We start from the raw sequence: 17,391 nt of genomic DNA on the forward strand, positions 1-17,391 counted from the left end.
TGGCGTGGCAGTACTGATGTATGAAAAGATACTGGATTGGTTAGGGCTCTATTCACTGGAGTTTAGAACAATGAGGAGGAATCTCATAGAAACCTATACAATTCTTAACGGGAAGGATATTCCCGAAGACTAGGAGTTCAGAACCAGGGGTGACAGTTTAAGGCTACGGGCTTAGACTGTTTCGGATTGAGATTTTGTCACCCAGAGAGTGGTGAGTCTGTATGATTCTCTGCCATAGAAAGCAGATCAGGCGAAAACTTTGAAGGTTTTCAAGCCTCTTCGGGCTAAAGGGATCAAAGGGTATGGGGAGAAAGCAGGAACAGGAATTGGATGATCAGCCCTGATCAGATTGGATGGTGTAGCAGGTGTGAAAGGCTGAGTGGCCTCTTCCTTCCTCCTACTTTTCATGTTTCTCAGGGCAGTTGTGCTCTCAGCTGACTGGGCGCTAAAGTTAAGAATTATTTCTCTAAACTACCCCATTCTCTCTCCCTCTCTCTCTGTCTCACCTTTTCTCTATGTCTCTGTCTCACTCTCACACTCACCCTCTCTCTCTCTCCTCCACTTCCCTATCACTCGCTCTCTGTCTCTCTGTCTCACGGCCTCTCTCTGTCTCAATCTTATACTCTCCCTCTCACACTGTCTCCCTCTGTCTCACTCTCACACTCACCCTCTCTCTCTCTCCTCCACTTCCCTCCACTTCCCTATCACTCGCTCTCTGTCTCTCTGTCTCACGGCCTCTCTCTGTCTCAATCTTATACTCTCCCTCTCACACTGTCTCCCTCTGTCTCACTCTCACACTCACCCTCTCTCTCTCTCCTCCACTTCCCTATCACTCGCTCTCTGTCTCTCAATCTCACGGCCTCTCTCTGTCTCAATCTTATACTCTCCCTCTCACACTGTCTCCCTCTGTCGCATTCTCACACGCTCCCTCTCTCGCCCCTTTTCCCTCTGTCTCACACACTCTCCCTCTCCTTCTCTATCCCCTTTTCTGTGTCAATCTCAGTCTCTCTCTCCCACACACACACGCCCTCTTTATCTCTCTCCCTCTCACACACACTCTCTCTGCCCCTCTCTATCTGTCTCTCTCACACACATTCTCTTCCCCCCAACCTCTCTGTCTCTCTGTCTCTCTCTCTCAAACACTCTCTACCTCTCTCTCTCACACACACACTCTGTGCCCCTCTCTCACACACACTTTCCCTCTCTCTGTCTCAATCTCATAGTCTCTCTCTCCGTCTCAATCTCATACTCTCTCTCTCTATGTCTCAATCTCATACTCTCTCTCTCTCTGTTTCTTTCTAAAACCTGTCCTCATTATTCTTTCTTTGACTTGGTGTCAGTGTTTCCCCAATGGGAACCTCTGTGAAGTGGGTTTGGGACATTTTCATCATATTAAAGACTTGATTTGAATTAAGTCATGTCCTATTTATGAATCTCGAAGCTACGATTATTTTGCTGGCCATGATTAAAATGTTACCTTCCTCCACCGAAACACAGCTTTCACTTACCTTACTGTAAGATCTTACTGTGCAGAAATTAGCTGTCACCATTCCCCATATTACATTCCAACAAGGAGTGGGAGTAGGCCACTCTGCCCCTCAAGCCTGCTACACCATTTAATAAGATGACGACTGATCTCTTTGAATTCAATTTTCCTATCTCCAACACGAACCTTTCCATCTCACCTGAAAAAGTATTCAGGGATCCCGTCTCCACCTCTTCTGAGGTAGAGCAGCCCAAATACCTCGCAACTTTCTGAGTGAAGACATTCTCTTCAACTCCATCCCACTGTGGGGCGAGCCCAAATTTCAAGCCAATCCCTCCCTAGTTCTGGGCTGACCCATAAGAGGAAAGATCTTTCCCAGGTCCATCTCAAGAAGATCAATCAGGATTGTCCACACTTCAGTCGGGTCTTTGTGTCCTAGATACCTACAAGACAAGATACCTGCCAGCCAGAAAAACCCACCGATCTATTCTAATCCCACTTTCAACACTTGACCTATGACCTTGTATGCCTTGACATCACGAGTGCTAAATACTTCTTCAATGTCCAGAGGGCTTCTGCTTCTAATGCTCTCACAGACAGTAGGTTCCAGATTGCTACCATCCTCTGGGTGAAAAGGATCCCCCCCCCATCCCCTCTAAACCTTCTCCCCCTTATCTTAAATCTATGCCCCTGGTCATTCATCCCTCCATCAAGGGGAAGAGTCTCTTCCTGTTTGAAATAACTCCAGAAAGGCCAGTGTCTGTCAACAAGTCGCCCTTTACTTACACACAAGCAGCCCATGCCTTCAGCTCTGCCTCACTCAGAGTCAGCTCTGTTTCATGAACTGTCAGTATCTCTGACTGTCAGCCCGGGCTCCCGGATTGGACCAGATTAACAGGCCCAGCCAGGGGAACCCATACTCTGTGAGGCTGACCTCATTTCAATCACTACATCGGCTACGCCCCTTATAATCAGGGACACCTCAGTCATGTCCCCTCTCAGTCTCAATCTCACACACTCTCGCTGTCTCAATCTCATACTATCCCTCTCTCACCCCCCCCCCCCATCCCAGTCTGTCCGACCTCTCTCTTCAGAACGAAAAGACATCCCTCTGTCTTCAAGTGGAAACAAGCCCATTTGTGACCAAACCTCCCTCGTGAGATAACCCACTCGTTCCCAGTATGAACCTCCTCATTACAGTGTGGAAACAGGCCCTTCGGCCCAACAAGTCCACACCGACCTGCCGAAGCGCAACCCACCCATACCCCTACATTTACCCCTTACCTAACACTATGGGTAATTTAGCATGGCCAATTCACCTGACCTGCAAATCTTTGGACTGTGGGAGGAAACGGGAACACCCGGAGGAAACCCACGCAGACACGGGGAGAACGTGCAAACTCCACACAGTCAGTTGCCTGAGGCGGGAATTGAACCCGGGTCTCTGGCGCTGTGAGGCAGCAGTGCTAACCACTGTGCCACCCTTGGCAAAATAAGGAGGCCGGTACTCTGCCCGCTACAACAGGGAGGAAGCGAGGACTGGAGATCAGAGTCGAGAGTGCGTGGTGCTGGAAAAGCACAGCAGCTCAGGCAGCATCAGGAATACCTGATGAAGGGCTCCTGCCTGAAACGTCGATTCTCCTGCCCTTCGGATGCTGCCCGACCTGCTGTGCTTTTCCAGCAGCACTGGAACAGGGAGGAAGGAGGCACGCCCGGGATTTCTCAAAGGCTTTTGGGGGGGGAGCTTGCGTGAGGGCGGCCTGGGGTTTGCTGCCCGGCGCTGACTTGGCTGTTGCTCGTTTCAGGGAGCTGGAGGCGACGGTCAGCTCGCTGACAGCGGTGGAAGAGGAGAAGAAGCAGCTTCACCATCTCTCAGAGTCCCTGCAGAACAACCTGGAGGTGAGGCTTGGGAAGGGGGTCTGCCTACTGTCTCACTTCAGGGGGTCATCCTCCTCGGGGGGTGGAGGGGGGGAGAGAGTGTGGGGGGGGTGAGTGGAGGGAGAGAGGGAAGGGGGAGTGGGGGGACTGGGGGGAGAGGGGGAGTGGGGAGAGAGGGGGAGTGGGGGGAGAGAGGGAAGGGGGAAGGGAGAGTGGGGGGAGAGGGGGAGTGGGGAGAGAGGGGGAGTGGGGAGAGAGGGGGAGTGGGGGGAGAGAGGGAAGGGGGAGTGGGGGGACTGGGGGAAGAGGGGGAGTGGGGAGAGAGGGGGAGTGGGGGGAGAGAGGGAAGGGGGAAGGGAGAGTGGGGGGAGAGGGGGAGTGGGGGGAGAGGGGGAGTGGGGGGAGAGAGGGACGGGGGAAGGGAGAGTGGGGGGAGAGGGGGAGTGGGGGGAGAGGGGGAGTGGGGAGAGAGGGGGAAGGAGTGGGGGGAGAGGAAGAGTGGGGGGAGAGGGGGAAGGGGGTGTGGGGGGAGAGGAAGAGTGGGGGGAGAGGGGGAAGGGGGTGTGGGGGGAGAGGAAGAGTAGGGGGAGAGGGGAGAGAGGGGGAAGGGGGAGTAGGGGGAGTGGGGGAGTGGGGAGAGAGGGGGAGTGGGGGGGAGAGAGGGAAGGGGGAGTGGGGGAGAGGGGGAGTCGGGGGACAGGGGGAAGAGGGAGTGGGGGGAGAGGAAGAGTGGGGGGAGAGAGGGAAGGGAGAGAGGGAAGGGGGAGTGGGGAGAGAGGGGGAAGGGGGAGTGGGGAGAGAGGGGGAAGGGGGAGTGGGGGGAGAGGGGGAAAGGGGAGGGGGGAAGAGGGGGAAGAGGGGGAAGGGGAGGGGGGAGAGGGGGAAGGGGGAGGGGGGGAGAGAGGGAAGGGGGAGTAGGGGGAGTGGGGAGAGAGGGGGAAGGGAGAGTGGGGGGAGAGAGGGAAGGGGAATAGGGGGAGTGGGGGGAGAGAGGGAAGGGGGAGTAGGGGGAGTGGGGAGAGTGGGGGGAGAGGGGGAAGGGGGAGTGGGGGGAAAGGGGGAGTGGGGAGAGTGGGGGGAGAGGGGGAAGGGAGAGTGGGGGGAAAGGGGGAGTGGGGGGAGAGGGGGAAGGGGGAAGGGGGAGTGGGGGGAGGCAGGGAAGGGGGAGTAGGGGGAGTGGGGGGAGTGGGGGGAGAGGAGAACGGGGGAGTGGGGAGAGAGGGGGAAGTGGGAGTGGGGGGAGAGGGGAGAGGGGGGAGAGGGGAGAGGGGGGAAGGGGGAGAAGAGGAAGGGGAGCTTTCCTCGCTTTGCCAACTCTGCTGGTTTCTCCGTTTCTCCCCCCCTCCCCCGGCCCAGGCGCTGTCTCATGAGAAGCAGAGGACCTTGGACAGACTGAAGGACAGCGAGCACCAGGCTCAGGAGCTGAGCAGCCAGAACGAACACCTCTGCCAGTCCAGCGGAAACCTGAGGACCATCCTCCAGCAGATCGAGGAGGAGATGAGGAAACTGCAGGACGAGAAACAGCAGGCTGAGGAGAGGTGAGGAATGGGGGGGGCGACGCTGGGGCTTTTCCAAGCGGGGATGGCTCTCTTTCTCTCTCTCCCCCCCCCTCCCACTTCGCACAACACGCCCAGGAATTCCCCAGCCGTTCAAACCCTCTCCCTGCCCCGTTTCCTCAGACATTCTCAATAGTCCGGGCAACACATTTTCTCTCCCTTGAAGCATGTGGGGAGTGTGGGAAGGACGCTTTGCTGCGTTAAGGATGCTATACAAATACACCCCATTTTTGTTGCTGCTCTGACGAGGCCCTGGCGCTCAGGAACCGAATTTGCCGCACTCCAGTAGTGAGTCCAAACTGGCAAAGCGCCCGATGGTTTGTTACCTCCCTTCAAGGACTCCCTCGGCCGTCAAGCGTTCCGGCACGCCCTGAGGTGCGACGTGAAGGCGCTATATCAATGCACGTGCCTGCCTTCCTCTTCCCCCCCCTCCCCCCAACCCTTGCAGGCTACAGGAGAACGAAAAGAAAGCGTGTGCCCTGCAGGAGGAACGCGAATTTTATTCCACCCAGTCCCAGGAGCTGCAGGCCTCCCTCTCGGAGCTGACAGTGGAGAAGCAGAAGACGGAGAGCGAGCTGAAGGTGAGAGTGCGCTGCTGGTGGGTCAGTCAGCTCCAGGCGTTCGGGTTGGGGGAGGAATAGTTACAGGGTGGGGAGTGAAAGTGCTGGGCTCTCAGGCTGGTTTGACAGCAGGACGCTGCACTGAAATGGCAAACACTGGGGAGACCACCCAGTCTGTCTACCCTCAGTCCCACCCAGTCTACCCAACCTCAGTCCCACCCAGTCTACCACCCTCAGTCCCACCCAGTCTACCCACCCTCAGTCCCACTCAGTCTACCACCCTCAGTCCCGCCCAGTCTACCCACCCTCAGTCCCACTCAGTCTACCACCCTCAGTCCCGCCCAGTCTACCCACCCTCAGTCCCACCCAGTCTACCCACCCAGTCTACCCACCCTCAGTCCCACCCAGTCTACCCACCCTCAGTCCCACCCAGTCTACCACCCTCAGTCCCGCCCAGTCTACCCACCCTCAGTCCCACCCAGTCTACCCACCCTCAGTCCCACCCAGTCTACCCACCCTCAGTCCCACCCAGTCTACCACCCTCAGTCCCACCCAGTCTACCCACCCTCAGTCCCACCCAGTCTAGGGGACTGCATCCCCCTCCCTCCGAGACCAGCCGCAGTCTGATTGGACAGTTCAGCAGGGGCCGAATGGTCTATTACTGCTCCTATTTCAGACGTGTCTCCAGGGAAGTGTTGGTTCCCTGAATGAACTGTACTACACCACCACACCCACCACCAATGGGTAAAGAGCTTCCTTCCTTCCCAGCTTGCGGCCCAGTTACCCTGCGTTTATAGAGTCATACGGCACAGAAACAGACCCTTTAGCCCATCTCATCCATGCTGACCACGTTTCCTAAACTGGACGAGGCTCGCTTGCCTGTGTTTGGCCCTTTTCCTGCTCCTCGGATGCTGCCTGACCTGCTGTGCTTTTCCGGCACCACTCTAATCTTGACTCTAATCTCCAGCATCTGCCTTCCTATCTACGTACTGTCCGAACATATTTTAATTGTTGTCATTGCACCAGCCCCCACCATTTTCTCTGGCAGCGCGTTCTACACATGCACCACCCTCTGCATGAAAAAGCTAACCCTCAGGTCCCTTTTAAATCTTTTCCCTCCCTCCCTGAACCTATGCCCTGGGGAAAAGACCTTGGCTATTCACCTCATGATTTTATGAACCTCTGTAAGGTTACCCTCCCTCCTCAGCCTACTACACTCCAGGGACAAAAGTCCCAGCCTATTGACCATCTGCTTCTAGCTCAGGCCCTCCAATCTCAAGAGTGTCCTTCTTAATCTATGTTTGCACCCTTTCCAGTTTAATAACATCCTTCCTCAAGCAGGGTGGCCAGAATCGTACGCAATACGTGTGGCATCACTGGTGCCCCGTACAGCCGTAACACGATGCCCAGCTCCTGCACTCAATGCTCTGATTAATGAAGGCCTTCTTCACCATCCTGTGATGCCACGCTCAGGAACCATGCACCTGCACCCCTCGGTCTTTCTGTTCGACGACGCTGCCCAGGGCCCCACTGTTAACTGAGTAAATTCCCGACGAAGGAGCTCCGGCCCGAAACGTCGATATTTCCTGCTCCTCGGATGCCGCCTGACCGGCTGTGCTTCTCCAGCACCTCACTCTCGACTCTGATCTCTGGCATCTGCAGGCTTCACTGTCTCCTAAGTCCTGCCCTGGTTTGTCTTATTGAAATGTGACACCTCACATTTACTTCAGTTGTGGGTGGGTGGCACAGTGGCTCAGTGGTTAGCACTGCTGCCTCGCAGCTCCAGGGACCTGGGTTCGATTCCGGCCTCGGGCGACTGTCTGTGTGGAGTTTGCACATCCTCCCTGTGTTTGCATGGGTTTCCTCCCACAGTCCAAAGATGTGCGGGTCAGGGTGAATTGGCCACGCTAAATTGCCCATAGTGTTAGGTGCATTAGTAAGGAGTAGGTGAATGGGTCAGGGTGGGTTACTCTTCAGAGGGTCGGTGAAGACTTGTTGGGCCGAAGGGTCTGTTTCTGCACTGTAAGGAATCTAATCTAATCTAATCTAAACTCGGTCTGCTCTTTCTGTCATGGGGACCGAGTAGTCGGCCGGCTCTTCATCCTCTGGTGAGTGTTACGAGTTCACCCTCACCCGTGACTTGATTGTTAGCAATGACAAAGCAATTCCATTCGAGAGTCAAAGCCAGGTTCCTGAGGCCAGAGGTGTGGCCCCTCACTCAGATAAGAGGAATAACCGAGGTCATACCTCCTCTCTCAGGAGAGGGTGAGATATCCTCCATCACTTACGTAGAGAAGAGGCAGAGTGGGGTACGTAGTCCGCAGTGCCCTACCTCTCCATCAGTTTCATGAACACAGTGATTATCATGCCACTCTCACTGGGAACTCACTGAGTGCAAATTGGCTGCTGCGTGATTACAAACTCCACGTGAGCTGGGGAGCATTGTGGATGTTCTGAGGACGCTATGCAAATGCAACTCTTCCTTTCTCTCTCTAGCCTCAGTTTTGTGCCTTTTTTCCCCCAAAATGTTCAGTTGTAGAGTCATAGAGATGTACAGCATCTCAAGAACTAGATCTAAATCCTTCTTGAAAATATTCAATGTTTTAGCCTCAACTGCTGTCTGTGGCAGAGAATTCCATACGCTAACCACTCTCTGAGTGAGGACAGTTTACCATTATAGAGTCTTAGAGATGTACAGAATGGAAACAGACCCTTCAGTCCAACCCGTCCATGCCGACCAGATATCCCAACCCAATTTAGTCCCACCTGCCAACACCCGGCCCGTATCCCTCCAAACCCTTCCTATTCATATACCCATCCAAATGCCTTTTAAATGTTGCAATTGTACCAGCCTCCACTACTTCCTCTGGCAGCTCATTCCATACACGTACCACCCTCTGCGTGAAAACGTTGCCCCCTAGGTCCCTTCAAATCTTTCCCCTCTCACATTATCCTTCATTGCGAAAGGGATTGAGTTTAAGCGCAGGGAGGTTATGTTGCAGCTGTACAAGGTGCTGGTGAGGCCACCCCTGGAGTACTGTGTGCAGTTTTGGTCTCCTTACTTGAGAAAGGATGTAGTGGCACTGGAGGGGGTGCAGAGGAGGTTCACTAGGTTGACTCTGGGGTTGAAGGGGTTGGTTTATGAGGAGAGACTGAATAGACTGGGATTATATTCAATGGAATTCAGAAGATTGAGGGGGGATCTTAAAGAAACATATAAAATAATGAAGGGAATGGATAAGATGGAAGTAGAGAGGATGCTTACACTGGCAGGTGAGACTAGGACAAGAGGGCATAGCCTCAAGATTAGAGGGAGCAAATTTAGGACTGAATGGAGAAGGAACTGCTTCACCCAGAGGGTTGCTAATCTATGGAATTCCTTGCCCAGGGAAGTAGTTGACGCTACTTCAGTAAACGTTATTAAAGCAAAGGTAGATTTCTTTTGAACCCTAAAGGGATTAAGGGATAAGGTGAGAGTGCGGGTTAGTGGAGCTGAGTCCATGAAAAGATCAGCCACGATCTTATTGAGTGGCGGAGCAGGCTCGAAGGGGCTGGACAGCCTGCTCCTGCTCCTAGCTCTTATAGAACATAGAACATAGATCGTTGAACATTACAGCCCAGTACAGGCCCTTTGGCCCCCGATGTTGCAGCGACCTGTGGAACCAATCTGAAGCCCATCTAACCGTCACTATTACATTCTCATCCATATGTTTATCCAATGACCATTTAAATGCCCTTCAAGTTGGCAAGTCTACTACTGTTGCAGACAAGACATTCCATGCCCCTACTACTCTCTGCCTCTGACATCTGTCCCATATCTATCACCCTTCAATTTAAAACTATGTCCCCTCGTGCTAGCCATCACCATCTGAGGAAAAAGGTTCTCACTGTCCATCCTATCTAACCCTCTGATTATCTTATATGTCTCAATTAAGTCACCTCTCAACCTTCTTCTCTCTAATGAAAACAGCCTCAAGTCCCTCAGCCTTTCCTCATAAGACCTTCCCTCCATACCAGGCAACATCCTAGTAAATCTTCTCTGAACCTTTCCAAAGCTTCCACATCCTTCCTATAATGTGGTGACCAGAACTGGACACAATACTCCAAGTTCGGCCGCATCAGTGTTTTGTGCAGCAGCAACACTCTCTCAGCGGAGCAGGTAAGGGCTGTTTGGCAGTGGCTGCTTGAAGGCTCGGTGACATTTGTTTAACGGTTTAAATTTGAAAGTTTTTTTTTAAAAGAAGCGTGGAGCGGACCCGGAAGCTGGTGTAACACAAGCTTACCTGGGTAGGTTTTGTTTCCCTATAAAAGCGCGCAGGAGAGGAACCCGAAGCACTACAGAGGTAGTGCCTCCCACCCGCCCTCCTCCTCTAACCTAATAATAAGACCCGTTGTGGTAAGTAGGTAAGTGCTGTATTTTGCTTGTTCTATTCTTTAGACCTAGTTTTTTTTTAAAAGGTTACTTTTAGAAGGATGGCAGTGAAGGCAGTGCAATGTTCCTCTTGCAACATGTTTGAGGTGAGGGATGCCATGGACGTCCCTGCTGATTACACTTGCAGGAAGTGCACCCATCTCCAGCTCCTCCAAGACCGCGTTAGGGAACTGGAGCTGGAGTTGGATGAACTTAGGATCATTCGGGAGGCGGAGGGGGTCATAGATCGGAGTTTTAGGGAAGTAGTAACTCCAAAGATTGCAGACAGATGGGTGACAGTGAGGGGGACTGGGGGGAAGCAGTCAGTGCAGGGACCCCCTGCGGCCGTTCCCCTCAAGAACAAGTATACCGTTTTGGATACTTGTGGGGGGGACGACTTACCAGGGGTAAGCAATAGGGTTCAGGCCTCTGGCACGGAGCCTGTCCCCGTTACTCAGAAGGGAAGGGTGGAGAAGAGCAGAGCAATAGTTATTGGGGATTCGATAGTTCAGGGCACAGATAGGCGGTTCTGTGGGGGCAAGAGAGACTCATGTTTGGTATGTTGCCTCCCAGGTGCAAGGGTACGTGACGTCTCTGATCGTGTTTTCCGGGTCCTTAAGGGGGAAGGGGAGCAGCCTGAAGTCGTGGTCCACATTGGCACCAACGACATAGGTAGGAGGAGGGCTGAGGATGTTAGGCAGGCTTTCAGGGAGCTAGGTTGGAAGCTCAGAGTTAGAACGAACAGAGTTGTTGTCTCTGGTTTGTTACCTGTGCCACGTGATAGAGAGTCGAGGAATAGGGAGAGAGAACAGTTAAATGCGTGGCTACAGGGATGGTGCAGGAGGGAGGGATTCCGGTATCTGGATAACTGGGATTCTTTCTGGGGAAGGTGGGACCTCTATAAACAGGATGGTCTACACCTGAACCTGAGGGGCACCAGTATCCTTGGTGGGAGGTTTGCTAGTGCTCTTGGGGGGGGGGTTAAACTAACTCTGCAGGGGCATGGGAACCTAGACTGTAGCTTTAGGGTGCAGGACCTGGAGTGTAGGGAGGTTAGGAACATTGCATCAATGTCAAAGGAGGGTGCCTGTAAACAGGAAAGTGGCTTGAAGTGTGTATACTTCAATGCAAGAAGTATACGAAATAAGGTAGGTGAACTTGCAGCGTGGGTTGGTACCTGGGACTTCGATGTTGTGGCTATTACGGAGACATGGGTAGAACAGGGACAAGATTGGCTGTTGCAGGTTCCAGGGTTTAAATGTTTTAGTAGGGTCAGAGGTGGGGGTAAAAGAGGGGGAGGTGTGGCATTGCTTGTCAAAGATAGTATTACAGTGGTGGAAAGGACGATGGATGAAGACTCGCCATCTGAGGTAGTTTGGGCTGAGGTTAGGAATAGGAAAGGTGAGGTAACCCTGTTAGGAGTCTTTTACAGGCCTCCTAATAGTCCTAGAAACGTTGAAGAAAGGATTGCGAGGATGATTCAGGAGAAGAGTGAAAGTAATAGGGTGGTTGTTATGAGGGACTTTAACTTTCCAGATATTGACTGGGAAAGCTATAGCTCGAGTTCGTTAGATGGGTCAGTGTTTGTCCAATGTGTGCAGGAGGGTTTCCTGACACAATATGTAGACAGGCCAACAAGAGGTGAGGCCATACTGGATTTGGTTCTGGGTAATGAACCAGGCCAGGTGTTAGAATTGGAGGTAGGTGAGCACTTTGGGGACAGTGACCACAATTTGGTGACTTTTACTCTAGTGATGGAGAGGGATAAGTGTGCATTGCAGGGCAAGAGTTATAGCTGGGGGCAGGGAAATTATGATGCGGTGAGGCACGACTTAGGATGCATGGCTTGGAAAAGTAGGCTTCAAGGGAAGGGCGCACTTGATATGTGGAGCTTGTTCAAGGAGCAACTATTGAGTGTCCTTGATAAGTATGTACCTGTCAGGCAGGGAGGAAAGGGTCGTGTGAGGGAGCCGTGGTTTAGTAAGGAATTGGAATCCCTTGTTAAATGGAAGAGGGCGGCCTATGTAAAGATGAGGCGTGAAGGTTCAATTGGGGCGATTGAGAGTTATAAGGTAGTCAGGAAGGATCTGAAGAGAGATCTAAGAGCAGCAAGGAGGGGACATGAAAGGTCCTTAGTTGGTAGGATTAGGGAAAACCCTAAGGCTTTCTATAGATATGTCAGGAATAGAAGAATAACTAGGGTAGGAATAGGGCCAGTCAAGGATAGTAATGGGAAGTTGCGTGTGGAAGCTGAAGAGATTGGGGAGACACTGAATGAATACTTTTCGTCAGTATTCACTCAGGAACAGGACATTGTTGCCGATGTGAATACTGAGTCACAATTAAGTAGAATGAATAGCTTTGAGGTATGTAGAGAAGAGGTGTTGGAAATTCTGGAAAGGGTGAAAATAGATAAGTCCCCTGGGCCTGATGGCATTTATCCTAGGATTCTCTGGGAAGCAAGGGAGGAGATTGCAGAGCCATTGGCCTTGATTTTTATGTCCTCATTGTCTACAGGAGTAGTGCCAGAAGATTGGAGGCTAGCAAATGTGGTTCCCTTGTTCAAGAAGGGGAGTAGGGATAACCCTAGTAACTATAGGCCGGTGAGTCTCACTTCTGTTGTGGGCAAAGTCTTAGAGAGAATTTTAAGGGATAGGATTTATGAACATCTGGATAGGAATAATGGGATCAAGGATAGTCAGCATGGTTTTGTGAAGGGCAGGTCGTGCCTCACAAACCTTATTGAATTCTTTGAGAAGGTGACTAAGGAGGTGGATGAGGGTAAAGCGGTAGATGTGTATATGGATTTTAGTAAGGCGTTTGATAAGGTTCCCCATAGTAGGCTACTGCAAAAAATACGGAGGTATGGCATTGAGGGTGAGTTGGAGGTTTGGATTAGGAGTTGGCTGGCTGGAAGAAGGCAGAGGGTAGTAGTTGATGGTAAAGGTTCATCTTGGAGTGCCGTCACTAGCGGTGTTCCGCAAGGATCTGTTTTGGACCATTGCTGTTTGTCATTTTTATAAATGACCTGGAGGAGGGGCTAGAAGGATGGGTGAGCAAGTTTGCGGATGATACGAAAGTCGGTGGAGTTGTTGACAGTGAGGAAGGATGTGGCAGGTTACAGCGGGATATAGATAAGCTGCAGAGCTGGGCAGAAAGGTGGCAAATGGAGTTCAATGCAGCTAAGTGTGAGGTGATTCACTTTGGTATGAGTAACAAAAAGATGGGGTACTGGGCTAATGGTCGGATACTTGGTAGTGTGGATGAGCAGAGCGATCTTGGTGCCCATGTACACAGATCTCTGAAAGTTGCCACCCAGGTAAATAGTGCAGCGAAGAAGGCATATGGCATACTGGCTTTTATTGGTAGAAGAATTGAGTTCCGGAGTCCTGAGGTCATGTTGCAGTTGTATAAGACTCTGGTGCGGCTGCATCTGGAGTATTGTGTGCAGTTTTGGTCGCCATACTATAGGAAGGATGTGGAGGCACTGGAACGGGTGCAGAGGAGGTTTACCAGGATGTTGCCTGGTATGGTAGGAAGATCGTATGAGGAAAGGCTGAGGCACTTGGGGCTGTTTTCATTGGAGAAAAGAAGGTTTGGGGGTGACTTGATAGAGGTGTACAAGATGATTAGGGGTTTAGATAGGGTTGACCATGAGAACCTTTTTCCACGTATGGAGTCAGCTATTACGAGGGGGCATAGCTTTAGATTAAGGGGCGGTAGGTATAGGACAGATGTTAGGGGTAGATTCTTTACTCAGCAAGTCGTGAGTTCATGGAATGCCTTGCCAATAGCAGTGGTGCACTCTCCCTCTTTATGGGCATTTAAGCGGGCATTGGATAGGCATATGGAGGATAGTGGGCTAGTATAGGTTAGGTGGGCTTGGATCGGCACAACATCGAGGGCCGAAGGGCCTGTACTGCGCTGTATATTTCTATGTTCTATGTTCTAACATGACCTCATGGCTCCGGAACTCAATCCCTCGCTCCTTCTTATCAACTTGGGCGTCAACTTTCAGGGATCTATGTACCTGGACACCAAGATCTCTCTGCTTATCCACACTACCAAGAATCTTACCTTTGGCCCAGTACTCTGCATTCCTGTTGCTCCTTCCAAAGTGAATCACCTCACACTTGCCTGCATTAAACTCCATTTGCCACCTCTCAGCCCAGCTCTGCAGCTTATCTCTGTCCCTCTATAACCCGCAACATCCTTCTGCGCTATGCACAACTCCACCGACCTTAGTAAATTTGCAGGTGACACTAATCCATCCTTACACAACCTCCTCTAGGTCATTTACAAAAATGGAAAACAGCAGTGGCCTCAAAACAGATCCTTGCGGTACACCACTAGTAACTGAACTCCAGGATGCACATTTCCCATCAACCACCACCTTCTGTCTTCTTTCAGCTAGCCAACCTCTGATTCAAACTGCTAAATCACCCTCAATCCCATGCCTCCGTATTTTGTGCAATAGCCTACCGTGGGGAACCTTATCAAACGCCTTACTGAAATCCATATACACCACACCAACTGCTTTACCCTCATCCACCTGTTTGGTCACCTTCCCAAAGAACTCAATCAGGTTTGTAAGGCATGACCTACCCTTTACAAAACTGTGTTGACTATCCGTAATCAACTCATTCCTTTCTAAATGATTATAAATCCTATCTCTTATAACCTTTTCCAACACCATACCCACAACCGAAGTAAGGCTCACTGGTCTATAATTACCAGGGTTGTCTCTACTCCCCTTCTTGAACAAGGGGACAACATTTGCTATCCTCCTGTCTTCTGGCACTATTCTTGTAGACAGGAATGTTATTATATTCTCACACTAAACCTATGTCCTCTAGTTCTGGACTCCCCCACCCCAGGGGAAAAGACCTTGTCTATTTACCCTATCCATGCCCCTCATGATTTTATAAACCTCTGTAAGGTCACCCCACAGCCTCCAGGGAAAACAGCCCCAGCCTATTCAGCCTCTCCCTGTAGCTCAGACCCTCCAACCCTGGCAATATCCTCTCTGAAATGAATCTCAATTCTAGGAGGAGTTCTTTGTACAGTGTCGTTTTCTGGTTTAATGCAGAAAGCCACTTTTCTGGCCTAACTAGACAGTTCTTGTTGAATGAAGTTTATCATGTGACTGGAATTATTTACTGATTAAATGACTATGCCCAGTATTACCACATCGAATCCCAGGTCCATCTCCTGCTGTCTGTCTTGGATACCCGTAGACCCTCCTGGTGATTTGGATGACTGTGGACAGAAGGTGCTCCAGGTTTTGGCAGCTAGGAGGCGCTACAGTGCATTTACGAGACTGAGAGTTTTATGGGTACAAGCTTTTGGACATGGTCACCCTGTGTTGTTTTTTTTCTAATAGATATTTTTATTGAAAATTTAACATATTTTTACAGGTTTACAAATAAAAAATGACCCCAAGTGTAAACATTGATATACAATTAAATCTTAATAATAACCAAAATTTATCAAACAGAAAAAAAAAGATACCGAGAGAAAAAAACAAAACTCGACTAACTACTAATCTAACCTACAACTAACCAGAGTGTATAATTAAGTCTCTTACATTATTCAAATAAGAGAAAAAAGAACCGATGGATAACACAGAAATTGGGTAGTGAGATACATGCTTGGAATGTATTAACATCAAATGTAACACAACCTGTATTCGTGTGGGATTCCTCTCCCAAGAGGCCCCAGACCAGCCAGGTTCATAATCTCAATTAAATAAAAGCCCTTGTTAGGATAGCCGAGATATCTGTATTTATATAATTCAAGAAGGGCTGCCATATTTTATGGAATAATTCGGTCTTTCGGTGCACCATATTTGTAAGGAAGTCAAGGGGAATACATTCCATAATTAGTCTGTGCCAATTTCAAAGTCCAGGGAGGTGCTCAGCCACCCAGTTTACCAAAATATTTTTCCTTGCACAGAAAGAGAGAATAGAAAATAGTCTCTTCCCGTGCATATCCAGGGAGGTTAAGTTCGAAAAGCCCAAAAGGAGAGATACAGGGTCCACTCTCATTTCCGTTCCTAGGATTTCTGTTAGGGTACTTGCTACTTTAGTCCAGTATCTACGGATCTTATGACAGATCCATAGGCAATGTACAAGAGTGCCCACCTCTATTTTACATTTCGGACACATTGGAGATGCTCCTGCCTTAAATTTTGCCAATTGGTCCGGTGCTATATGGGCCCTATGGAGTATCTTCAGCTGGATAGCCTGGGTTCTGTTGCAGATGGTGATTCTTCTGGCATTTTCCCAAATGTCATTCCACATTCCTATAGAGATTTCCAGTCCCAAATCCTGACCCCATGTTTTAAGCAGATTGTCCGTATCTCCCGATACTTCATCATGTAGTAAATGATATAGTACTGACGGAAGATACCCCCATTAGCCATAGCACTCTACGTTCTCTATCGGATTTATAAAGACTATCTAATAACGTAGTCTTCTTCTGTATGTAATCTCGAATTTGGAAGTATCGAAAGAGGTCTCCATTGGGTAATCCAAATTTCTGTTCAAAAGACATCAGGACCCCTTCTTGAAACAGATCCCCTAAACATGAGATACCCCTGGATCTCCAGAGTTTGAAAGTGGCATCTGTAAACCCCGGTTGGAATCCCCATGCTCCCACTATCGGTGCATAGGGGGATGTTTTATGTGAATTACCCTCATTTTACCGCATTATATTCCAAGCTTTAATTGTGTTTAGTATTATAGGGTTTTTACAGTGATCTGTAATGATTTTCCTCTTGTCTGAAAATAAAAGGTTAATAAGTGGCTATTTTACTTGAGAAGCCTCGATGTCCAGCCAGATTGATTGTGGATCAGACAAGACCCAATCAGCTATGTAACTTAATAGGGAACTTAACTGATATTTCCTAAAATCTGGGAAGTCCAATCCGCCCCTTGTCTGTGGAAGCTGTAGCTTCTTCAGCTTAATGAGGGGCCTATGATTCCAGATAAAGGAACCCAACCAGCCATATAATTTACATAGTGCCAGCCTTGGCAGCATCACCGGAAGCATTCTCATAGGGTATAGGAGACGGGGCAGGACATTCATTTTAATTAGTGCTATTCTACCTAGCCAGGAAATTGGAAGGTCTCACCATCGCTGGAGGTCCTGCCTTATCCTTTCCAGTAAATGCACAAAGTTACCCTTGTATAACTGACCAAATACTGGGGTAATAAAAATGCCTAAGTATAAGAAACCTTCCAGGGACCACCGAAAGGGAAAGTGGGATCCGTTCACTAAGCGAGGCCACCCATTGGCATAGCCTCCGATTTTCAGAAATTAATTTTATAGCCTGAGAATGCACTAAATGTATTAATAACTTGGATTAAGCGAGGCACGGACATCAGGGGATTACTGATGAATAGGAGAACATCATCTGCATAAAGGGTAATTTTATGTTTACCTGTACCAATCCTCAGGGCCGTTATATTAGGGTCAGCCCATATAGCTTCTGCTAGT

General features: G+C 50.1%; 1 protein-coding gene across 5 annotated transcripts in view; it reads left to right on the forward strand.

Moving 5' to 3' along the window:
- plekhd1 (pleckstrin homology and coiled-coil domain containing D1) overlaps positions 1 to 17,391 on the forward strand; it is a 152,961-nt gene that overhangs the window by 96,603 nt on the left and 38,967 nt on the right. For all 5 annotated transcript variants that reach the window (XM_087989494.1, XM_087989497.1, XM_087989495.1 and 2 more), the window contains 3 exons: positions 3,292 to 3,385; positions 4,721 to 4,902; positions 5,369 to 5,501. In XM_087989494.1, coding sequence (XP_087845620.1) covers positions 3,292 to 3,385; positions 4,721 to 4,902; positions 5,369 to 5,501 — 409 coding nt within the window. The remainder of the gene's footprint in view (positions 1 to 3,291; positions 3,386 to 4,720; positions 4,903 to 5,368; positions 5,502 to 17,391) is intronic.

The sequence above is a fragment of the Chiloscyllium plagiosum genome, unplaced genomic scaffold (genome assembly GCF_037043375.1).
Source record: "Chiloscyllium plagiosum isolate Xiang-an unplaced genomic scaffold, Cpla_swu_hap1 HiC_scaffold_8, whole genome shotgun sequence".
Classification (NCBI taxonomy): domain Eukaryota; kingdom Metazoa; phylum Chordata; class Chondrichthyes; order Orectolobiformes; family Hemiscylliidae; genus Chiloscyllium; species Chiloscyllium plagiosum.